The sequence below is a fragment of the Peromyscus eremicus genome, chromosome 11 (assembly GCF_949786415.1).
Source record: "Peromyscus eremicus chromosome 11, PerEre_H2_v1, whole genome shotgun sequence".
NCBI lineage: Eukaryota > Metazoa > Chordata > Mammalia > Rodentia > Cricetidae > Peromyscus > Peromyscus eremicus.
The window spans coordinates 49,881,566-49,907,617 of NC_081427.1; the positions used below are offsets into that span (position 1 = coordinate 49,881,566).

At 43.6% G+C, this 26,052-nt stretch overlaps 1 protein-coding gene across 4 annotated transcripts in view; it reads left to right on the forward strand.

Moving 5' to 3' along the window:
* Positions 1-26,052, forward strand: part of LOC131921453 (microtubule-associated serine/threonine-protein kinase 4) — a 211,821-nt gene that overhangs the window by 42,274 nt on the left and 143,495 nt on the right. For 2 of the 4 annotated variants that reach the window (XM_059276177.1, XM_059276181.1), the window contains exon 1: positions 6,254-6,670. The exons of the other annotated variants lie outside the window; for them this stretch is intronic. In XM_059276177.1, coding sequence (XP_059132160.1) covers positions 6,579-6,670 — 92 coding nt within the window. In that variant the 5' untranslated portion in view covers positions 6,254-6,578. Of the gene's footprint in view, positions 1-6,253; positions 6,671-26,052 lie in introns of those variants that run through there. 4 annotated transcript variants of the gene reach the window in all.

The following is a 26,052-nucleotide window of genomic DNA, read 5'->3' on the forward strand; positions in this document are numbered from 1 at the left end:
GGAGTGCTAGAGAGAACTTACATCTTATCTACAAGCAGAAGACAGGGAGAAGAAAGCTAAATGGGAATGGGTGGGCTCTTGGAACCTCAAAGCCTGTTGCCAGTGACACATCTCCTCTAACAAGGCCACACCTTCTGATCCTTCCCAAACAGTTTTACCAACTAGGTACCAAGCATTCAAATATATGAGCCTATGGAAGCCATTCAGCACACTACTTAGCTGGGATCTCCCAGGAACCTCCTTCCTATGGCCTCTTCTGGTAGCATGCCTTGTTATCCTCTGGGGGCGTGGGTGCTCCGTCCAACTCACTTCTCACGGGGCCTTCCCCTGCTTGACAGAGCAGAGAATTGCAAGGGTGTCCTTTCTAGACATGCTTCCCTGCCTGCTCCTCAGGCCTAGCCCACCATGCTTACCCACCATACGTGTTAAGAAGCTACTTTGGGTAGAAAAGTCCTCATTTCCCATATCTGTCCACTCTATTCTCTTAGATTTATTGAAGTTATTGGCTTTCTGCTACCTTTGTGAACCTCTGCTTCTCCTGGGATCGGAACGCCTGAGGAACACATTGCAGTCTCTTCCCATTTTGTCCCCCTTTCATCCTGTCCTGTCACCATTTACAACATATCTTTCATGAAAACAATGATCATTATGTAGTTCTCTGATAGACTAATAGGAAAGAGAAATCAACGGTTCTTTTAATTGTTTTACCCAACAACTTTAAGTCTGAATCCTACCTTATGATGCTACTTTTTTTTTTTTAAACTTTTTCTAGAATGATACAACATGATTATTATCTGTCATGGGTTTCAGCATTCAGTTGTATCCCTACCAGTTCATTAACATTTATATATATATATATATAATTAATATATAATATATATAAAAATAATATATATATATTTGAGTATTGTAGGGCCCAGATGTTTAATAACACTAGGAGAGTCTTCCTTTACCTGTTGTTTTTCAGTGTGTTCTTTCTATGTTCTTTCTCTGGACTACAGCATCCTTTCTGGTTACCATATTTTATACACTTACTTCAGTTCTGTTTCTTGTGGGCTTCCCTCATTTAGAAAAGTTAGTGTGCTCCTCAGACCTCCAGCTTCATGTTCCGGAGGGCATCTAGAAGCTGATCTAGTGGACTTGTAAATGTGAACAGCCTTGGGAGATAGTCATTTCTCGGCCCCGAGCATACGGCTGGGGAGCAAGTTAAGTGAGTTTCCCACAGACTGGCTGTTAGGCCAGGCTCAGGTGGAACCTTCCTGGGCACTCGGCATCAATCCCACTGTTCCTAGGGTCCTCCCATTGGATGTAGACACACAGACACAGGGGCTTGCACAGGAAGTTGAAAGCTCCCCAGTCCTAACACCTTGTCCCAGAAAACTTAGTCCCCCCATAGTTTGCAAAAACAGAGTCTGTAAATGTCAGTTTTTTAACACCATTCTGTGTGGAATTCTTCTGAGGGGAGAGTCAAAAGTCTGTAAAGAGGACATTTATCTTTAACATTGGAGGGGAAATGAATCGTGAAAGAGTAGACCCTTTATTTTATACCCATTTCTTCCAGAGCTAGCTTCCCAGTAGGATGACAAGCTTATTTTCCCATCTCATTTCCTCTTCTTGGAAAAGCAGTGGCTGATAGTGCCATTCTGATAAATGAATGAGCTGTCTGGATCCCAAACGCTATCACCCAATGCTGTCTTGGTTTAGTGGTTGTCCAATGAGGAGAAAGTCTTTCTGAGTGTCTGTGTTGGCTTAGTTCAGCTATGTGCTTAAGAACTTTCTTCTTGGTTCGGCAGTCACGGCTTTATTGCAATGGCAACTCAACTATGCTTCCTTTTCTGTCTATGTGATTATTTCATCTGTAGCAAAACGTCAGTAGTTCTGACAAATTTAATCCTGTGTTTTCTGACTGCCTTGTCTTCTGAATCATAGGTTCCTAAATCAAGTCAAACAGGTTAGAAGACAGGTTACACTTGAGTGTCACGCCTACTCTTATCATCAGCGAGTGTGGGAATCTATCAAGTACTTGCTCTGTATTAGGTAATTCATCACTAGCTGTGTGTACTTTTCCTAGTGTGGATAAATCCGAATTTTCCCAGGCCTTTTCAATAAAAATATTATAATGTATATCATTAAAATGACTAGTGTTGGAGCTGGAGAGATGGCCCAGCACTTAAGAGCATAGACCACTGTTGCAGAGGACCAGAATTTGGTTCCCAGCACCCATGTTGTATTGTTCACAACCACCTGTGACTTTAGATTAGGAAGGTCCAGTGCCCTCTTCTGGACTCTTTGGGCACTTGCGCATATATATGCACATCCCACACTTACATGCATCATAAGAAAAAATCTTAACAGTAGCTACTAGTATCTGAGAGTTTCAGCTATTACTCAAAATGGAGAGCAGAGGAAAAATAAAGGTTAGATTTTTATCCATGTACTCACTTGAGTACATGGATAAGTTGAGTTGCCGCCATCTTCATAGGCAATGCCAAATGCATGAGCGTTTCCAGAAGGACTATGAAGAATATGAGAGTTGGGAAGTACAGACGTCAGGTCTTAAATCCATCCAGAGCTGAATTCTCACCCTATGTATATCCTCCAAGTTGTGACTGACTAAACACTGCTCTAGGAACTTGACTCCCTCACCCCCTTTTTTTCCTGTAGATGCAGACCTAGCTCTATGCAGTCTTTTATTATTCATGGTCAGCTGGCCTAATATTTCTTAGCCCTCAAATGTTGTCTCTTTCAGCAGAGAGAACCTTGGATTCATAATTTTTGTAGCACAGTTTCAGATCCTCTCTCACCCTCTCGATTGCTTTTCTGTGGCATCCCATGATATGTAATTACCCCTTTTCATCAAAAAAGTCTTTGCTTTATCTGTAGAATGTGGAGATGCTATCCAAAGGGGTGTTTTCCTTGTGTTTGGCTGTGATATTTCCCAAAGCCATGCTAGGAGCTGAGGAATGTTAACACTAATACCCTTCCATCTCTTGGTAACAAAGAGTCAATAAGAGAAAGTTTTTAGAATGTAACATCATTCTTGTAGAATCACCGAGAATTTGAGGTGCTGTGAGAGCATCAGGGAACCTATTCATACTGGTCATTTTTTTTTTGTGTGTGTGTGTGTATGTGTGTATCAGAGGAGAAATAATAGACACATGGATATTGGAACTGTCTATTCAAAAAGTATCTTTAAAAATGTCTGTGTAAGTTAGGGGCTGTCCGGTATCTGGAAATACAGAGATCAGGGAAACATGGCCTTAGCCTTGAGAAACTCACATGTTGCCAGGAAGGCAGCAGCGAGCAGTCAGTTCAAGTGCAGTGTGACTACTGTCTGGGTAGACCTACTTTCAGGGCACTGAAGAGTACAGAGCATGCTGTAGTGCCGGTAGCTCCAGGTTACAATGAGGGAAGCATTATTTTCCATTCTTTCTCCTGTCAGCACTGACTCAGCCATTACATGGAGGGGTTTATATGTGTCATCTTATTTTCATTTATGTATGTCAACTCCCAGAGGTTGGTCCTGTTAGGGACCTATATTATAATTAGGGGAAATAGGCAGTGATTGAGTAACGTGCTTAAGGTTACATTAAGCGTTGAGTCCAGAATCAAAGACAACATGACATCTTACTCAGAGGGAGACATTATCTAGAACACTGGCTCCCAACAAAAAGGCATCGGCAGTGTCTGCAGACATTTTTGATGGGCATTTCTGCTATCTAGCGGAAAGAGTTCAGGATGCTGCCCAACATTTTCCAAAGTACAAAAAAGCTTCCAAAGCAAAGAATGGTCCAGGCTACAGTGTCACCAGTGAGAAACCCTACTGGAGCTTGGGACTACTTTATATTTACCTCTGAACAGTCATGTAGAGTGGTCAGTCACCTCTAGGTATCTGTGAGGTCTAAGTTCTAGAGATCTCGAAGGAGACCAGAGACCAGTGATGGCCAGGCCTCCTATACATGGGGCCACAGAGATGGCTCAGCAGTTTGTAACACTTGCTGCTCTTGCAGATTGAGTTTCCGGCATCCACATGTAGTGGTTTACAACTGTCTGCAATCCCAGTTCCAGGGGATGCGGTGCCCTCCTTTGGCCATTGTAGGGTACCTGTATGCACATGGAGCACATATAAACCAATAGGCATACACATACACACAACATGTAAACATTTTAACAAAATTTTTATAAGACTGAATATTTGCATGTGAATGCCACAACCTCCCACATATAGTAAATCATCTCTAGATAATGTTCAATATAAAAATATGTGTGCTCAGTAAATAGATGCTGTAACATATTATTTTGGAAATAAAACAAGAAAAGAGCCCACACATGTTCACTAGTCACACAATTTTATTTGCAAGGTCTGTTATCATTACTGCTGTTTCTTTGTGTGTGTGTGGTTTTTTTTGTTTTTTTTTTAATTTTGGTTTTTTTGAGACAGAGTTTCTCTGTGTAGTTTTGGTGCCTGTCCTGGATCTCACTGGCTCAGCGGTTAAGAGCACTGACTGATGTTTTAGAGGTTTTCTATTCTTGAGACAGGGTCTTGCTACGTAGAGCAGACTGTCCTAGAACCCAGATAGTGGTTTGTCTCAGCCTCCACTGAGTGCTAAGGATAAGGATCCACATGTGCACCATGACACCTGGCTATTTTATATATATATATATATATATATATATATATATATATATATATATATATATATATATATATATATATATATATAGTGAGTGTGCTTGAACCTCTCAGTGTAGAAGGGTGGCTGTACTTCACAACATTAAAAATCCAACAAGGGATGATGGCCTTAGAGAGGGCAAAGACACCGAACCAAAGCTCTTAGGCATTTGGAAAATAGGTCTTATGTCATTACTGTTCAAAGCCTGTTTCTCCTGTGTAAAACTGAGCAGATTCTATGATTTCTCTTTCATTTCTAAGAGTCTCAAAGATCTGTGGGGACTCTAGAAGAAAGTGGTTTTGTGGGTATGAATGCCCTTCATAAAAACTATCATCAGCTGGGCAGTGGTGGCACACGCCTTTAATCTTAGCACGTGGGAGGCAGAGGCAGGCAGATCTCTGAGTTCCAGGCCAGCCTGGTCTATAGAGTGAGTTCTAGGACAGCCAGAGCTACACAGAGAAACCCTATCTCCAAAAAAAAACCAAACAAACAAACAAAAACTATCATCAAACTGTTTTGGAGTCTTTGGGTGAGAAAATATTTCTATGTGCCACAAGACTTAATAATATATAATATTAAATTAAAAGTAAATAATTTAAATTGTATTTTTTTCTTTATATACTTTTGAACATTTGTGGTTTGGGGAGTTATTTAAATAGTGTCCTTTTCCTCAAAATGAATAACAACCAGATTCATCCCTTCCCCGTGGTGTTTTCCATCAGACTCTAACTTCCTGGGAGGGAAAAGAATTCAGGTTGTTAAATCAGTTCCAGGTAGTATATTTACATGCGATAAAATGATCATGAACTAGATCCATCTTTAGAATCCGTGAGGCCAAACAGGTGTGCACTGTAGTCATCCATCAAAAGGATGTGAACGCGTGAATTTCGTGTCACTGAGGTTTTTGGTTGAGTGTGGTGGCTTGGCGTGTGCGTGCTTCTCCCAGACAACAGGTAGCGTCACCTCCGGAGTCATCAAGGGACTTCCCTCCAAGTGCCACAATTGTGCCAGGTCCTGTGGTGAATCACCCAAGCCGTCAGGTGTGCAGAGCACACACTCGTGTTCCGGCGCAGCAGCTGGAATTATTTATTTATTTTTGAGGGACGATCCATTTCAGACCCTGGGATAGGGGAGCTGCGAGGATGCTCCCTGCGCCTGCTCCTGGGCAGAGTACACCAGGGGGGCCGCTCGCTTTGCTCGGGAGGCCCAGCCGCGGGGACTGAGCCAGGGCCGGGCCACCCTCTTTCCAGCTGGACCCTACACAAAGGTGTCAGATTCAAGTCCTCCCATAGGCCAATTTTCTAAAAGTGCTTTCAAGTTTCCATGGTGTTGAGTTTTTTTTTTTTTTTTTTCTTCCCCAGAAGGGGAGGGCAAGAGAAGCTTTTGCTGTTCAAATTCTTTTCCTTGTATGTAGACGCTAAAAGGAAGCTTCGCACTGGGCATGTTCGGATGTGAATGGGTTTGCTGATAAGCAACAGTCTCCCGGAACCATAGACTTAAAATAGTCCTCCTCCTACGGCCTCCCCCCAACAGGAGCTGCAAATGGTATCTGCCAAACAGATGACAAAGTACCTTGGACTGAATCACACGGAGACAGCATTTTGAGCAGAACGCAGGGCTAAACTCTTGTAATTACTGTTTATAGCTGGCCGAGGCTTCCTAGGAGAGGGCAAACACAAGAGGAAATAAGTTTCCTGAACCTTTCAGATGGCTGTGCATTAATTAAGGCCAGCACGGACGGGGAATTCTCAGACAGGCTCCGAGTGGCTCCTGAGACCACAGTTCACCGCACGTTTTCTCTGGAGGGAGTTGATAATTGGGATTCCCCCCCTCCCTTTATTTTTCCCCCCATCTCCGTTTTGAACCCATGGCCTTGAACTCACAGTGAATTGAAGAAAGAAAGAAATGGATATGTCTGACCCCAATTTCTGGACTGTGCTCTCAAACTTTACTTTGCCTCATTTGAGGAGTGGGAACAGACTTCGGCGCACACAAAGGTAAAAAACGCGGGATCTTCCCCTTGGTGTAGGGAATGCTTTCTTTTCCAGAGGCTGGGGGCTGCCGCATCCCCACTGCGTCTGGCATTTTGTTTGTTGGTGACAGTTTGAAAAGTTTGTGCCTTGCTAGTGGGGGGTCTCTGTTTCAGTGGTTCCCCTCTTCTGTGGGGCTTCCTGGGGGTTCCGTGATTGCGCTGCTCTGAATTTTGCGCTGCTCTGAATTTTTTCGCAGTGTGGGTAAACCAGACATTGCCTTGCTGTGGGACGCTTTGTCTCTGCCCATTTATCTACTTGTATTTTTATCATTTAATTCACCCAGACCTGGGCCTATTGGCATTCCTTATAGAGCCTTCCAGCACTCCCCCCCCCCATGTTAGATATTCCATTTATCATTTGTAAGATGTGAATCTGTGTTGCAAAGATAACCCAGTGAGCCTATTCCACATTGGCTGCTTTTAAAGAAGATCTGTACAACTTTAGCATTTTGACTTTCGTTTGCTGACGTTTATTACTAATATAGGGCTGGCTTTCCATTTGTAGTATAGATTTGACAGAGTGGATGTGGGTGGCGTAGAGTTTGTTGAGAGTCAGTGGGATTGTAAGTAAAAGGGAGGTTAGAGCATGTTTGCAGACAGCTGGAGTGAGATGATGATTTAAAGGAGGCATGTCTCATCCCCATTTCTGTCCAGAACAAAAAGTGGCATGAATGTTGTTTTAGAGAGCTACACCCCCTTCATTGTACATACAGGTTCTTTTTTAAAAATCAAAATTTGGCTTGGCATGTATACGCGATCATGCTTGAAACAGTCCAGGCAAATAAACAGGATGCCGACTATCAGATTTGGAACTTGGTACTCTCTGTGCTCAGCTGTTTAGAGAATACAAGAAAAAACGGTTCTTTGGGTGGACTGATACCTGTAGCTATGTATAGTATAAATGCAAATGTGAAGTACTTTCAAAAAGTTAGTCATTTTTCTTTTTGAGTTTTCTATGGTATTTGTTGCAGCTTAGAGTACTCCTACATAGATGCACATCCACAAATCACATGCTAATCTTTCTCTCTCTCTCTCTGGGGTGTGTGTGTGTGTGTGTGTGTGTGTGTGTGTGTGTGTGTGTGTTATCTAGAAGGCTTTAAAATCATATTAATGCAACTTGAACAATGCTGATGCCCCTAAGTCACATAGGATTCCTCGATTGTTATTTCTTGTTTTGTGATATACTTGTGTTCAGATAATCTCTTAGGATTGGCCGTCCCCCACCCCTTACACTGTGTCCTCCACGCTCCCAAGTTTTCAACGTAACAAGTAAAGTTGAGGAGAAATACAGACTCTCCATGAATGGGTCATTGTGTCTTGCCATGCTAAATGCCGATGTCCTCACCTGTTTAGTCTGATTAGAGCATTTTGTTTCCCAGCGGGGCAGTCCTGACTGTGGCACAGCCCTGCCCTTACCTGGAGCCAGTTCTTGAAGAGATAAGGAGGCCCCGGCATTACACCTGGGCGTCTGGTCCTGAAAAGCAAGCAGAATCTTTCTCCTCATCCCTGCCCACCTGTTGATGGTCCTATTCAAAGAGCCTGCTGTGTGAGGAATTCTCAGGCTGGACAGACCTGAGTCTTAGGATAGTACCTGGTCCAGCCTGATCACTCCAGTTAAGTCTGATGTAACTTGGGTCAGGAGAGCTGGGGAGAGCTGCTTCCACTCTCCAAGTCATGGACCTATGTCTTTAGTTCAGGAAAACAGAAAGATGGATTTTCTTTTTCCTTTCTAGGAGTCTGGAGTTTGGAAGTATGACCCTCAGACCATCTCAGCAGCCATCCATCTACTTACTGTCTATCTAGCAAGCTAGTCTTGCTTTGTATTTACTGATCTAGTAGCCCTGACCCAGAGTGCTGAGGAGCAATGTATTTTTGATTTCAGGTATTTTTGGAGTTTGGGATATGTGCATAGACATCACTGACGGAACATCCCTGATTAGAAACGATTCTAAAACCCAAAACTTAAGAACATACTCAGTTTATGATTTTCTGGCAGTTTGGATTTGGAGTTCTCAGATGAGGGAGCACAATTTAGATGTAGATTTAGAAGGTTAAAGGGCAGAGACCCTCCTCTGGTGTGTGTGGCTGTACATTTTAGCTGTGTCTTTCCCTAAGGATGTGAGAAGTGTGTGTTTACACTGTGGTCTTCCCTTTGTGGGATGTCTCTTAAGTGATCTAAATCCTGATTTTTTCCAAGTCGATCTTTACCTGGAAAGGCTATCCTTTCCAAAGGATCTCTTTATTCCTAAGCTGTGCTGTCCTTTCTGCCCGGCTAATGTCCTGACTGCATACTTGCTGACTTGTATCATAGATCGCTTGCTGGGACTGTTGTATCCCAGCTACTTTTTCTGGTTCACATTGAACGTAATCGTAACCTGTTAGTGAATATCAACTTCTAGCAGTACAATTTAGCTCTAAGCCTGTGGATGAGCATCATAGAGCTCTTTGGGATAGGCAGGATGTACCACTTAAGCCAAAGATTGGATGCTTCTTCGTTCTACCTTAAAACCCTGAGCTATGACAGACGCTGTCACCATGGAAACCCTTGACTTGCTTCATCACAGTTGCCCTACTGGTCCAGCATGGCACTGTCTTATTAATTTCTCCTCTCACACCAACTCAGTGTCCTGCCTGGCCTATAACTCCTGGAGTTCTTGGGGAAAGGGACTCACAGATTTACTTTTGCACATAGAGATTTAGGGTTGCACCATAATCCATGTCTACCAAACATGGTGCAGCCGTGGGAGGCATGAGTTGTCTGGATATATGCTGACGAGTTGCTGCTTTGCCTGAAAGACCAGAGAGTCCCTTGGAAATGGCTCCTTGTGTAGCTAGCTGTCTTTCTTTCTTCCTCCACTTCCTCAAGGCCATCTCAATACCACTGTTCCGCTGCACGGAGGGACACAGGTCTGACACGGGCTCTTCCCAGCTTCTCTGGTCAGAACGGAGTAAGCTCCAAGCTTCGCATGCAACTTTAACTTCATAGATGTGTAGATATCCCGTCCATTGAGACTTCCCTTACGGTGGAAAGGAGCTGCCTGTATCCCTGTCGGCACCCACCGTTCTAGTGCATTTTTCCCCCCATTGGATTAAGAATGGGGGTGGGGGAGGGAGCTGGAGAGCGGCGCTCAGGCCTCGTACAGGCATGTCTCCTCTGGGTCACATGCTGCTGAGTTTCTGGGTTGGCCTTTGCTTGTCCTGAAATGCTTTAGAGGGTCTGGAGGTGCTTGATTTTTAACTTTATTTTCTTCTTCTTTGTTTGTTTGTCTTTGTTTTTGCTTTTGCTTTTTTCGAGACAGGGTTTCTCTGTGTAACAGCCCTGGGGTCCTGGAACTCACTTTGTTGACCAGGCCGGCCTCGAACTCACAGAGATTCGCCTGCCTCTGCCTCCAAAGTGCTGAGATTAAAGGTGTGTGCTGCCACTGCCCAGCAATTTGTAACTTTCATGTTCCAAAATCTGGCATGTTGTCATTGGCTTAGGTGCTAATGTCCAAACCCTACTGACAGCCCCTCCCTAGCCCAAAACAACAACAACAACAACAAAAAACCCTTTTTCCATGCCAACAACACAGTCTGGCTCACTTGATCACTTCAAGCAAATTTTCTGAATATATTTTCTGAGGACTCCAACTTGTAAGAACCAAGGAATAAAAGAAGTTTTCTTGCTATTTTTTTTCCCTTAATTTGTTTTCTGAGTTTGCATTACTTAGGGTTGTTCTGTGCAGCAGGTATGTGCAAGGATTTTTAACTGTCAGAATTGTCAAAATATATCGAGTCTTTATGAACACCACACTTTCCCATCAGGAACACCTGTAGGATTTGGTGAGTTTTTCTCTTTGTTTCGGTCTTGCATATGTGAGAACAATGGAAAATGGACTTTTGTTCTGCCCTGACATCCAGGGTGTCAGTAAATTTGCACTTACCCCTTTTATTGATAATCCAGTTGAGTTGCCATCTACTGAGCCCCGCATATGTATCTGGTTATGTGACTCAGAGCTGAAATCCTGATGCATGCCTTCTGTGAAACATGCAAGGAAATCCTTGTAAACCAGAGCTGGGGAGTATTTCCAAGGCACGGTAAGCCACAGACACACTCAGTACAAATCAGAGACTTGGATCCAGGAAGCCGGGAGAGGAGGGTCTGAAAGATAAGTTGATAGTTTGCAGACAGGATAGTGCCTACTCAAAGTGGGTAGAAATGGTGTGAACAAAGGCTTGGTGACTGTGGCGGCACAGAGATCAAAGAAGACCACAGAGCTGAGGATTGTTGGAGCAGAAAGAGCCAGAGCATCGATGGCTGTGGCTAGAGCTCCAATGAGAAAAGGCAGTGATGAGGAGGGTGGATCTGAACTTAGTACGCTTGAGTTTAACTCTGGACCCTGGGATGTTGGGCAAGTTCGCTTTCTTGAACTTCAGTTACTCCGTCTTTGAAATAGGGACAAGTAACTTGCTTATTGAGTTATTATATGTGTAAGCTTCATTACTGTCTCCTTTCATCCTTAGCAGGGCTTGGCCTGCTGCTCTCTCATCTCTCATCAGCTTCAGCTTGGCTAATGTGCCTTTTATTTTCCTAATGCAATTACTGGTGAATAAAAACTCCGAATAAATCTTAGCTGCTGACATCACCGCTGTCATTACCGCATGGGGATGAGTAGTCAGTAATGGGGCTGAGGAGAGCTGGGGAGTGTATCTTTAATCCAGTGAAGAAAGGGGGGTGTCGAGTGGTTCTGGGGAGCTCTGGTCTGGGAGTAGGGTAAGATCTACCCACCAGACAGTCAGTAAGCCATTGCATTAGCCTCGCTGACATGTTTTTCTAAGTTTAAACCCAAGGATCTGCTGCCTTTAAGAGAAGTTACGGATGTGAAGTTGATGGGAGTCAGTGAGCCATTGGCTCTGAGGGACAAAGAAGCATTCCATGATGCCTCTGGAAAGTGTTTTTGGCTTGAGGGCCATCTGGGTAATAGTATGGAACCACCAAACCTGTGACGGTGGGGGATGGGATAAGAGTTGCTCCTTATTTCCCCCAGACAGTGAAAAGCACATTTATGAGGTTCTGATTATGTTCTAAGGACTATAGAGAATTCGTTCCCGCATTCAGTTCATGCTGAGGCAAGGGATGCAGTATTGGATAAGACAGGCACTGTGCATCAGCCTCACCAGTAAACAGATACCTAAAAAAAAGCCCATTGCCAAATCGGTTAGTGTTCCAACAGCTGTAAGCAAGACTTAATAGAGTAACCTTGTAGGCGTGGAGTGGGGGCTGCTTTAAATACTGTGGCCAGGGAAGGTCTTCGAAAGGGTAATGTTTAAAGGGAGACTGAAGGCTGTGGGAAACATCTGGGGGCAACTGTCTGGGAACATCAAAGACTCTGAGGTAGGACCAAAAGAAAGTCCCCAGGCAGGAAGGTGAAATTTAGATAATAGGGCATTGACCTGGAAGTCATCATTTACACCATGGGAGGTGTAAATTAGCTTAATCTGAGAGAGGAACGGAGCCTCATTGAAGGAATGGGCAGACATGAGACTGGGGACAGCCAAGGAGACAGCAAAGACGACTTTCAAGGGAGACAGTCCCCTACGAATGAAGGGTGCCTGCATGTGAGTGTATCATCCCTGGCACATGGGAGGTCGTCAGTGCCCACAGCATCCACAGTTGTCCAGTGATGCGCTGAGTAGACACTTGACAAGCAGGAACGAAGTGAAGGAAGGAAATCCAGACTGGGCAGCGACCACTTTCTATGGGCAGCTAAATCCAGTGGTCATCCGCCACGATACTGAGCCTTATACGTTCAGGCAGCCCAGCAGCCTTCTTGAATCACATCCCTTGACTCACTGTTGCTCACTTCGCGGCTGCCTCACCACCAGAATTAGCAGTGACAGACATTTCCCTTTTCCCTCCTCCCTGGAAGCTCCAGTTCCTCCCACAGCCTGTGAGTCTTTCCTCCTCTCCCTGCCTGCAGTTGGGGCTTCTCTTTAAAGCCTTGACTCAGATGGGTGTGGTGGCCTACTCAGGAGGAAGAGGCAGGAGGATTGCTGCAAGTTCAGGGCTAGTTTGGTCTATATGGTGAGTTTCAGGACAGCCAGGGAGGGCTAAAGAGTGAGACCGTGTCCCCAGACAGACATGCATACATACCCACATAAAGCTCCAGATCTCCGTGTCCCTAATTCCCCTCACCGTCTGTTAGTCTGAGCCCTGGCACCAGGCCTTTCCCCTGCAGCTGGTTCCACAGGTGGCTGAAACCCGGCCCCACGTGTTGCTCCTCCTTGCCTCTCCACGCCTGACCTGCAGGCCAGGCCCCTCCCTGAGTCCCTGTGCCCATTTCCTCCCACTCCCTGCCTTGCCCAGGCCTGTTTCGTAACTGCTGGCTTTCATCCTTCTGTCTTCGTGATTTCCATTCCACCTTGTCTGTTGCTGCAGGACTCACCCTGCCATTCTCTCATCCACCGTCAGCTCCAACTTGGCTAATGTGCCCTGAAGCTGTCTTGGAGTCAGTCCCTCGCCCATGCCACGCCCTGCCCTGCCCAACCTTTTCATGCAGACTCCATCGGGTTATGTTTATGGTTTTGAATGCTACCAGCTGAGGGCCTGGGCTTCCTCATGGGACAGAGAGTTCTTCCAGACTCCAAAGTTCCCCTTCAGGTTGACCAGGTCTCCAGCCACCAGGAGAGAGAGGCAGGTGGATCTCTGTAGGTTCAACGGCAGCCTGGCTTAGAACAGGAGCTCCCAGATTGTCTGTGCTGCCCTGGAGTGCTCAGGTGTATTGTGATGGGAGAAGGGGAGAGAGAGGAAGAAGAGCACCTTAGAGAAGGATGTGGGAAAGTGGAGAGAGTAGGTTTCCAAAGAAACTGCTCGAAAATAAACCATGAGAATGTGAAGGTGCGCTTTGAGGAAGGTGTGAAATCTTCATCCTGTAATTGGGTAGCACTGGGTACTGTGTTTGTGCTTCGACATCTGGCTGTTTTAACTCTCAGGGTACTGGGATAGGGAGGTAGTATATTGGAAGGTCAAAGGGGGGGTAGAATGTGTTCATCTTTTATGGTTTTGCTTTGTTTTCTTTACAAACACATCTTGGCGTCAGGAGTTTATATAGTTTCTTTAAAGCGAGGGAGCCATAATCTTTGAGATAGAGACTAAAAAAGCAGATAGATACTGGTATCAAGAGTGCTGTGTGGAGATACCCACAGAGAAAGAAGCCTGGAATTAACCTGGTACTATATAACTCTGTGTATAGTCTTCTTTGTAGTGGTTAGACTAAAAGTAACTCATCTCTTCGGAAGATTCACATTGGAGGCCCCGAACCCCCTCAGCATAGCCCTGTGCACACCCAGCTCTAGTGTGAGCATGCACAAAGCTATTTTAACTTGACCTATCTTCACTAGATGTCATCCAGTCTTTTGAATATGACATCATGGTAACTGAATAATCTCTATGAAAGTTAAGTAGGAGAGCCAAGATATTTAAAAAAGGGCCTGGGGCTACCAGGACGAAAGTAGATGAGTGGTGTGCATAACCCGATCTATTAAAACCCGTCACTCTCTGTCGGTAGAAACCGGCTATATATCAGTAGTCACAAATGTGTTTTTCTTGACACATGGGTGTGTTTTGTAACTAGAGAAATCTCTAAATAAAAGTTCACATGGGCTGTTAATATTTGTAGTTCAGGTACTTTCTGTTTTCTTTCTCCTCTGTCTGCCTGGAAAGTGGGGACGTTCCATCAAGAACTTGGCTGTAAATTCTAAAAATGTTGACCTTAATCCTTGTTATAGAATAGGAGGACCTGAGGGAGTTTTAGCTAGACTTAATGGCTATTGGGCATGCTTATTAGAGAAGGTAATTACACTGATATCAAACTGAACAGTCATATTGTTTTGCCTTAAAGAAAAAAAGAACTTAGCGCAGACTTTAGGCTTTGATCAGCCCTTGAAGGTAAAATGGATTGCTAGGAATAGGCAGCATTAATGTTTATCTCCTTTCTTAAGCACCCTGCTGTTTGCTTTATTATAGAACCCTGGGGATTTTTCCATTCTCTTCCTGTTTTGGTCTTCAATTTATCAGTGACTCTGGTTTTATTAGTGTAGTATCTTTTATCCACTATAATTGCAGGCAAAAAGCACATTTCAACATAACATCTCAACCTCTTCAGAGCTGAGAACCAGCTCCCCATGACTCTGGAAAGTTTCTAACCCGACAAGGAAGTTCACAGTGCAAGCATCTTTTGAAATAATGAATTAGATTCCAGGCAAATCACCAGGGTGGAGAAAGCCACCTGATGGATCACATTGCTGAACCTCCTATGGTCATGGGATTCGAGGGAAGAAAACTGAACTCAGCAGGCCCATTTTTCACTCTGAGTATTGTAGACGCTTGTTTGGCCATGCTTCATTCTGCCTAATTTTAAATGTTACAGCATATGTGTAAGTCTCAGAATTGACTGTGTCACCGCCTCAAGAGTCACCCTTAAGGCATTACCCACCCACTGCCGAGTTTCTTGGCTGTTAAATCTGAAGGAAGTCACTGCACCTATAGCTTACATTAAAGTATCTATGCCCCATTCACATCTAACATGTGTGTCTTGTAGAATGCACTACACTAGATGTCTCTACATTGAAAATTACAGTTTAAGTCTTTGATTTTACTGATTCATGGAGAGCGAGGGTAGGGAGAGTATGTTCGTCGTGGGAAAAGCTACCAACTGAGTAAAACTCTCTAGGAAATGCCAAATGAACCCTTTGTACCGTAAAACAATAGCCATGAAGTGGTTATTATGTAATGTTGTTTCCTAAGTCTGAGTTTGATGGCTTGTTGATCTTGGACCTTGAGAAAGAATTCCTGTAAAAGTATTACTTTTACTTGGCAAAATTCTAGACTTTCGGTGCAAAAATCAAAAGCATCTTCCAAATAGGTTACCTAGACAAAACGCTGGGCACCAGAGTTAATGATAGAGTAGATTTGATTTGCATGTGAGGATCAATTATCCACTTATTTCCCCTCACCCTAATACCCATCCACATAAACAGATAACCCATTCACCCCAGACGAGTTTTGCTGTACTGCTCTAGAGGGCAGGCCAGGTGGCCAGTCACCTGCCTTGGCAAAATGAACAAATGGTTGTTGTGAATTTACATTTCCCATATACGGTAGTTCCCTGAATGGGGAGTGATCTCATTGTCTCAGGTGGCCAGAGTGGCAGATGGGCATACGGGGAAGTTCAGACTGCTTTGGGTGGAAGTTCGTATGATGGAGTCTGTGAAGGAAGCTGCTGTGCTTATGAATCATAATTCTCTGTGTGTTTTGGGGGCCTCTGTGTCTGGGGTTAGATGTTCAGGCCCCAGCTTTAATAAGCACTGGTTGCCATATTTTTACTGTGTAGCATTACTTCTCAGTAGATGTATCTTGGGTAAATTAGCCTCAGAAGTCAAGGAATTTTAAGCTGAAAAAACAGTGTCGCTTCCCTTTTTTAAAATTTTAATTAATTAATTGGTTTAGTATGTGTGCATGCATGTGTATGTGGTGTGTGTGTGTGTGTGTGTGTGTGTGTGTGTGCGCGCGCGCGCGCGTGTGCGTACTCGTGCCTGGGTGTGTGTGTTTGTGAGTGGACATGGCAGAGGACCACTTTCTCTCCTTCCAACATGTGGGTCCCAGGAATTGAACTCAGATCTACAGGGCATTTACCCACTAAGCCGTCTTACCAGCCAGTGGCACCTCCTTCAGAATATAGGCTCAGACTGGAGACATGCTCCCTTTAGCCCATTTCTTAGATCTGATGGCTGTGATGCCAACTCCTACCAGGCAGGCTTTCTGGTTTTTTTTGACACTGTGTTTTTTTTTGTTTTTTTTTTTTTCCAGAGTTGAGGACCGAACCCAGGGCCTTGCGCTTGCTAGGCAAGCGCTCTACCACTGAGCTAAATCCCCAACCCCTTTTTTGACATTGTGAAGATTGCTTATCACTTGATGCCTTCTTACAGGAGCTCTCTATGAGTGGTCTAAGCAGTTCTTCCCTGTTGAGAAGTTACCTGAAGTACTAGTCTACCATCCTACAACACACTTGGGGTAAACTGTGGGTTACCATACAGGTACTTAACTTATTACACATTAGTGTGACACCTCGTTTTCAAGACATTCCTGGGCTCTATGCACATCTGTGGAATGGAACCCAGGTTGGGAATCCATGAGGGAAAAGGGTTCTTCTGACTCTTGGCACCGAGAGACATTCAGAAGTGTTGAATCTGAGCCAGAGTAAATATATGTGCCCTTTACACTCTCTTTCAGTTAGCAGAAATCACTTCTAAACACTTACTCTGGCATTAAGGAAGCTCGTCATGACCTATTGTTCCAGAGAGACTGGAGCCCTGTTGTAAGCCAGTTCTTTAGTTCCCGTGTGAGTGACATAGTCAGCCAGGAGCTGAAGAAAGAGCCTTCGCTTTGCAAACCTTCCATTCTTATAGGTGTGCCCAACAGGCAGTGGCTTGTAGCTGTTCCTTCAGCCACTTAACAGGTTTGATTTCAAATCTATTTCATAGAGAAACTAATATGGTTGGAGGGTATTCATGGCCCAGCATGTATGGACTTCGTTGGGAAGTCCCAGGTGTGTATGCGTCTTAAATGCTACGTTAAAGTCATTAGACCTAAGTGCTTTTGGATTTGGTGTTACTTTGTTGTCTGTCTTCTAGCCACAGATGAGGTTTTCAAGATGTAATAGGAATTAGATCAAGGAGGGCGGGAACTCCAATCCTGAGGCTAGGTAACTCCTTTTGCTGCCTTACAAGCTCTAAAGAGAAGCCAAGTGTTTGTAAACTGGGCCAGAAGACAGGGAAGCCAAGCTCGGGAGGAGTTACTCGGAAACATGGGAAGTTAATTACAGTTAAAAATACTTAGAGGGGGTGACTTATGAGTCACGCATCTCTGTGTGACCCTTTTACTGCTCTGGGAGGTTGCAGATGAGCTTGAATCACCCTCTGAAACCTGATAACCTAATAACCTAATTGCACTGTTTGACTTCTGCAATGAGGTCCAGGGCTTGCTAGGCTGCCAGTGTTTTGTTTCTGTCCCAGTGCTCATCCAGTACCTTTTTACATGACCAGGGTTATGATAACCGTCTGGGAAGCAAAGGCAGCATATGACATGATCCTTTTAATTAAGTAGCCCAGTTCAGTGGGGTTATGAAGAAATGTAGACAAATAATTATAGCAGGGTACAATAACCAGCAGCCTCAGCTAAGGGGGAGGGAATAGGGAGAGTATCTGCTGAGGGAATCTGATATGAATCGTGCTAAATCCTCAAAATGGTGCTGTAAAGGTGACAGTATTATAGTGATGATCCAGATGACAAGTGGAGACTCAGAGAGATGATGCCCTGGTCGCCACGTCTCACCAGTGTTAAGTGGTGAATACTGATGGGTACTTTGCCATCCCGATTCCTATGGAAGTAGGCTGCAGCAGTAGTCTAATTAGTGAAAGTAATGTTTGTAAAGCAAGGCTATAGTGTGTTAATTTTGCAGAACGAGCAGCCTCTTGGCGATTGGGGAGATATTTGTGGCACAGAGAGCTCCGATAATTTTGAACTTTGCTATAGAAATGCCACCTGCTGTCCGAGGGGAGGGAGTGAAAAAGGAGAAGTCGGGTTTACTTTGTTTTAAAATTGCCACCTGCTGCTTCTCCTTCCCCATTAGTGGAAATCGTATATGTATGCTCCAGCAATTTCCCCGTCTTAAAGCATCACAGCTTATAATGGTGTTTGAGTGGGCTTGTGCATTTCAAGAGAAGTGTTACTTGGGATCTGGTTCTGAACAGCTGCTATTTATTGTACAGCCTTTGAGGAACTCCCCACTGCATGCAGGCTGATTTTTCTGAGAGTCCCCTCTAGTACAAAGGCCTGCTGTGCATTCACTTGAGCGTGGGTGTTCTGAACCTATCTAAAACCTCCGCTGATGGGATGATGAGTGTAGTTCATGGCCTGAACAGACAAAAGTTCTTGCATCTTATTTGGAAGCACCAGGAGAATACCAGGAAAAAAAAAAAAAAAACCTTCTAGGGGGGTTTTAGAAATGAATTCTTTATAGACTTCTTTTCTTTAAAAAAAAAATACAGTAATTTCATTTGATTATACTAAGCTAATTTCTTAAGAGGGCCATGGTTGATGACACTTATTTAAATACACCTTTTCCTCTGAGAAAATTACTATATTAAGAGATTGAAGAAGTAACTGCTTTGAAATGTACAAAATAACTCTGTCAGAATAAACTATAAATAGTCTACAACATACAGAAGACACGAATACGAATACTGTGTCCAGAATTCTCTAAAGCAACAGAAGAACCCCTTCTCTCGGATTCCTGTGTTATAACATTTGAGCCCTTTCTAAGGAAGTACTGTCCCTTTCTAAAGACAGTAGAAGACAAATCTTCCTTTGGGGTACTTTTTAACTGGTAAAGGTGTTTTCATGACTACTGACCCAAGTCCAAGACTGCTTCGGATCGCCTTACATAAGGAGGTAACCGTAGAACTAACTCACCGTAGAAAGTCCAGACAATAAAATGTGTTTCGTTTTGTTCTGAAATCATGTTAATTAATATCAATAGTGTATAGATGGCCAAGTTTGCTTTTTAGATATGGTGTTAACTAAATTTTAACAATTGACTGTTGTATCACTAATTCCAAAAGGAATGTATAGAATGTTTCTGTTACTTCAGCAAGTTTTAAATGTTTTAGTGGTGTGATCATGTTAATATGAGATTAGAATGAGATTTTTATTTTTCCCCTGTACCTTTGTTTCAACGAAAATCTGCTTTATTAAACTTTTAGTGCCTAGTGCTGTGGCTCATGCCTATAATCCCAATACTCAAGGCTAAAGCAGAAGGATTGAAAAACTGGCCAGCCTGGGCTACATAATGAGTACCAGGACATTCTGGGCTACAGACTGGGACCCTGTCTCTGAAACAGTAACAACAACGATAATAGTTTCTCCACAAGGTCCTTTCCTCCTGCTTCTAGATCTCATCCAGAGGACCCTGCTCCATTTATTATCCATTTTAAACTTAATTGTTACGGGAAAATAATAATATATGGTGGTTATCACATGGTTGGTAATGTCAAGTGAAGTAGCAGGAAATTGCATAAACAATATTTGAAAGAAAAGCCTAAACATGGGTTTGTGTGGTTCATATTAATATGTAATAGCCCCTTGGATACTACATAGATGAAACCTAAAGATAATCAATTTGACAAGTGGGAAATGGTTAAAAATAATTTGAGATTGTTGTTTGGGATAGAAACAGGACCAGGAAGGAGAAATTTTACTGACAGTGTATGCAGGTGTAGGGCCCGAGGTTTGAAGCGTAGACTGTGGGTATTGGTAAGTTCTTAAAGCCTGGAATTTCTGTAGTAAAAGAATAATGAACAAAACATGCATCTTACAAAGGATGAACTTTGGGTGTCTTATTTGCTTTGTAAACAACCAAGTCTTTCCAAACATTTTACTGTGTTTGAAGTTCAGGGAAGTTTGTGTAGCATTTAAGTGTTAATATGACACCTGCAATGGATGAAGAATGGGGAAGATAAAAATGACCCTAAGGAGGAAAATTAGCCCCAAAGCCAGTGCTCAGTCCAAACTATGGTTTAAAACCATGCAGGTTCTGTTTTTCTCTATTTGCATAAATGAATACACATATCATAAGATGAGTATCTTTTTCTACCTCCTGTTTTATTGTTTCCCCTCTTTGAGATTCTTTTTAAATACTCAGATTTACAGTGGTTAGATTTATAGAAAATTTGAAAAATATCTGGAGTATACAAGAAAGACTGTTAGAAGTGGGCCTGGTGATCCCAGCTCCCTGGGAGGCCTAGGCTCGAGGATTACAAGTTCATTGCCTGCATGGGCTGTATTCAAAACCAGTGAGTTCACAACCAGCTGCGATTGACTCAGTGAGGCCTTATGTCAAACTAAAAAGTCAAAATATGGCGAGGGGTAGAGCTTGTTGGTAGATAATTGCCTGGCATGTGCAAAATCTGGGTTCAATCAGAAGTACTGGAAAACCAAACCAAAACAAAACAGGGGATCTAGGAAAGGGAAGGAGGGAGGGAGGGAGGGAGTTGGGAAAAGGAGGGAGGGAGGGAGATAGTAGAGTCCCTGTAGGTCCACAGCCCCTGTCTTGGTATCCAGCTGTGGTGAGGATGGCCATCATGTCACTGTCGAAGGTCTCACATCTTGGGTCCTACTCTACTTTCTTGCACTTGGGTCTCATGAAACACTTTCTTAAGATTACTAGTGCTGACTCCAGTTTCACCTGCCACCTCCCCACAGGCTTAAATGTTAAGTTTCAGGAGCTCCACTCTATCCCTCGTGCACGTGAGCAGGCTTGCCAGGTGATGGGCCAATTAATATATTTTTGTAAGGTGCAGAAGTGTTTCTTCTTCCTAGAGGAACAATGAATCCATCTGCTCCATGTCTTTCTTTCCCTTCTGTCCTTGGTGGAAAAAAAAAATCATCATTTAATTTTCAGAAATAAATTATGCAACTGTAAATGATATTTTCTGTGTTTTTTTTTAAAGGAAAGTAGTTTTAATTATGGAAACTTCTTTTGAACTATTACTCCCATGTTATATTTTAAAATTTATGGACATCTAAGTTCATATAGGGCATTACTTTTTTTTTGAAAGTTGAGTGGATTGCATGTTATGTTAAAAATGAGCCTGCCAAGAACATAGAGCTGACACTTCTCCTACTGGAAGATGAGAAAATTAATGTTTAACTACCAAAACAAGTGACAGCGGTGGACTTGAACCTTGTCTTCAGGTTTCAAATAACACAAGCATGGTGAAAACAGAATCTTGAACCTCTCTCTCAAGGAGTACGGGAAAAGGGAGAGGACTAGGTTCAGGTGCATGAGGGCTGTCATCTGTTGTCATTGGTTTCCCTTGAGTTCCAGGCACTAACCTGTGTGCGTGGAGTTCACGGTTTCTTTTTGCTCTGCAGTGGAAGTTCAGAGCAGTGGCTAGTGCTGGTTTCTTCTCTTGTCTGCCCTTCCTTCAGTCCGTCACAGAGTCCAAAGACCAAGCACCACATCCCTTTCTCACACATTCATGTGGTTCAATCCACTGGACATGTGAAGCTCAGTGGAGTTATTTTGCAAAATTTTGGAGTGTTAAAGCTCCCAAGAAGCTGGCCACATTTCGGGGTTGTCATAATCTGCCACAGGATGCCAAAGAATTTGATGCCTTTCCACTATAATGTAAGACTTTAGTACTGAATATTCCAGAAACTTGGGAGGAAGTTTTGCTTGTCACCCTATCCCCCTTCATTTTTTTCCTGTATTTCTTTTCTTTCTTTCTTTCTTTTTTTTTTTTTTTTACATTTACTTAAGAGTGTGTGTGCCCACATGCTTACATGCTCACAGGCACATGTGGAGATCGGGGTTTGCTCCTCCGGCCATGTGGACTCTAATGACTGAAGTCAGGTTGTCAGGCGTGGCTGCGTGCTCCTTTGCCTGCTGAGCCATCTCACCAACACATATCAGCACTTTTTGTATCCTCTCTTTTTCGTCATAGCTGGGCTTTGCTCAAGAGATGCTACCTGGAACAGATTTTGAATTGAGGTCCTTTTCATCACACGACAGACCCCCTCTTCATCTGGAGTCAGCCAAAGATGCCCTGCTCTTAGGGTAGAAAGACTTAAGACCTTGGGTTTGGACAGACCTCAGTTGGAACCTGACTCCTCATCATCTTAGGCACATGACCTTGGCAGGTCACCTCATCTCTGAGGAAAACAACATTTTCTGGACCTTAGACAAAACAGATTGTGAAGCCTCTAGGCAGGAGTGGGCAAGCTCCAGCTTGCATGCCTGGTGTGGTTTGTAGATTGTGTTTATTAGAATGCAGCTTCAGCCATTCACTTAGAGATGCCTGTGGCTGCTTGGGCTACAGAGCAGAATTGAACTGCTCCAGTGCGGATCCGGCCTGCAATGCCAGAAACACTTAGTGTGAGCCTTTTCTGAAAGCTTAGCACACTGCTCGCCTAGGCGTACCTCACATGCCCTCAGTAGATGACTGTCACCCCCTCTTCCCATCGCCCATCATGAGTTCCATTCTCTGCAGCAAGTTCCATTTTTTTTTAGCCGCTGAGTTCAGAAGAAAGCTGAGGCAGGGCCTTCCCTGGGGATCCTCCTAGAGCACCATCACCTTCCTGGAATAGGGCTGGAGCCTGAGCCATTGCACAGGACAGAGCTTGTCAAAGGACGCAGCTCCATGTCTCCCCTACACTACGAGTGGCATGTGATGGCTTGAACTGGATGCCACGCTTGCTATAGGAATGGAGTTTTTGGTAAGCCAAGTGTCAGTGCAGGCAGGTAGTGTAGATTGCAACATGCCCAAATTAGTTGAGATTATTTCTCTTTATAGATGACTGAGTGTGTCTAATCCCTCTTTCTTCAAAGGCTTTTAAGCGCCCCCCCCCAAAAAAAAAAAAAAAACCAAACTGAAATTGTCTCATCTGTGAACACACTATAGTCTTTCTAAATCACAAAGACCATATTTCACAAAAGACTTTCCGTGTTGTAATGACAGCGCTCCTAAAGCGCCACCGCCGCTGCGACATTGAAAAGAGTTCTCAAAGGAACAATGAGGGCTTTTCCTGTGCTTATTTTGTTTTGCCTTTTAAGCAAAGTGAACTCAGAATTCCTCAGCAGATTTAATTAGGGATACCCTCGTGGCTAGTAGAAAACTCAGGCTGGGAAGAGAGTGTGGTGGAATGTGCTGGAAGAGAGTGTGTGATTGATCGCTCCCTCCCCCGTGAAGCAAAGGAAAGATGAGGGTTTTGGAGCTGCTTCGGTCCTTGTGATTGCAATATGCTTCTTTCTCTCTCTCTCTCTCTCTCTCTCTCTCTCTCTCTCTCTCTCTCTCTCTCTCTCTCTCTCTCTTTTCTTTTGGCTCTGGAGTAGCTGGCAAGATGGCTCAGTGCTTTGCACAAAAGCCCAGCGACCTGGATTCAATCCCCAGAACCCACACAAAGGTGGTAAAAGGACACTGTCTTCACAGAGCTGTTCTCCAGTCTCCACATGCATGCCATGCCACATGCACCCTACACATGTATCTCTCTCTCTCTCTCTCTCTCTCTCTCTCTCTCTCTCTCTCTCTCTCTCTCTCTCTCTCTCACACACACACACACACACACACACACACACACACACACACGCTAATAATAGTTTTGCTTTTGGGCTGGAGAGATGGCTCAGTGGTTAAGAGCACTGGTTGCTCTTCCGGAGGTCCTGAGTTCAATTCCCAGCATCCACATGGTGGCTCAGAACCATTTGCAATGGGATCTGATGCCCTCTTCTGTCATGAAGATATGCAGGAAGACAGAACACTCACACACATAAATAAATAAGTAAACAAACAAATAAACAAATAAATAAACAAAAATAGTTTTGCTTTTAAGGATTTGGAAGACATTGAGGAGACATAGCTCCCTAGACAGCCAGTATAGACTACTTGTTGAGATCCAAGCCAGTAAGAGACCCTGTCTCAAACTACAGAATAGGTGGACTGCACCTTGGTAATGATACCTGAGTTCCTCTGGCCTTCATACGCATGTGTACCCTCAAATGTGAGTACAAACATGCACACACACACACACACACACACACACACACACACACACACCCCATGGGATAATGAGTTTTCAGAAACAAAACATGAAGTTTGCTCTGGGGCATGTACCGCAGAGCACTTGTGGAGGTCAAAGGACAATTTATAGCCAGGCATTATGGTTTACAACTTTAATCCCAGTACTCAAGAGACAGAGGTAGGTGAATAGCTATCTCTGAGTTTAAGACAACCCTGACCTACGTAGTGAGTTCCAGGCCAGCCACAGTCACACAGTGAGACCTCTATCAAAACAAAACAAAAACAAACAAGAAAAAGAAACAAAGAAAGAAGAAAAATGAGAATGATTTGCGGGGGTTCGTTCTCTTTTCCACCATGTGAGTCCCAGGGATCCAACAGGTCATCTTGCTTGGAAGCAAGTGCCTTTATGCACTGAGCCGTCTCACTGATCTTTGCTCAGTATTTGAACATGAACTTGTGCCTTAAAATACTGTGAAGACGGGATAAGATCAAGACCTTAAGTTTTGCCAAGTCTCCGCCACCCACCATGTCCCTGCCTCCCTCCAGCCTATCACAGCGTTTCTGTGCTCCTGGGAGATCAGTTCCCTGTTAGCATTAGTCCCAGCACATTTCAATGCCGCATGTGTTTATCTGAATTCTCATCTGATCTTGAGTGTCTTGAGGTGCTGTCTTCATGCCAGCGAAGTGCCTGGCACATAATAGACACTTAATAAAGCTTTATTGACTGAAAGCACTCCTCAGTGAACATATTCAGGCATATCGCTTTTTTCTGTCTTTTGGGGCTGTTTCCTTAGGATAAATTCCCAGAATAGAGATTTCTAGGCCAAAGTGACGTGAACATGTTTATGAATCTTAATACATAACGCCAAGGAGTTTTCATGTCTCCTTGACGTGCTTCCAAGTTTGTGATTCTCATCTTTCAGTGATATACTTACTATTGCTAGGTTGGCAGTCTGGTGTCCCATATTCTCTCAAGTAAGAAGTGACAGTGGGTCTGTCGTCGCCAAATTCGAGTCTGGAATGAACACTGCATATGCTTTAAGATGCAGCCCTTCTATAAAATGTAAATTCCTCATGAAGAACTTGAGACATAGAGGGAGGTGCTTAGCAAAGGCAAGGTATTGGATGAAAGATATTGTCTTAGGGACCAACCCCCCCACCCCCCAGAATTTCATGGCTGCTCTGAACTTTTCTCGAACTGCCGTCAATATTTCAATAAAGCAATTGCATGTGTATTTTTTTTAATTTGCTTTTCTCTCCCAACACATTTCATGTTCAAATATGAAACATTACTAAATGCAAATTGCTGTTAATGCCCATTCCAAGGTCTGCTTTTGTCAAAGTTTGGAACTGTTTGTCTAATGTATAATGCATTTCTATCTTCAATTGATCTGATTTGTGTGTGTGAAATAAGATTGAGCCTCCATGCTGAGACCTTGGGAAACACTTAGCTTTTTTTTTCCCCCTGTGTTTTTTTTCTGGTTTGATAGTTCTGCTTCCCTCATCTCTTAGTATTTGGCAGCCTCATAAATTACTCGTGATAAATAGCCATAGCCATCTTTTGGTGCAAGTGTGTTATTGAGAAACACAGTTACTCAAATGACATAAGACACCATGTAGTGTTGGTGGGATCTCAGTAGAACAGAGTGGAGCACTATTGTGTTAAAACTATGTACTGGAGGTTTAAGATCATGGTGGATAAAGAGGCTGAACATATATTCTGAAGAATTA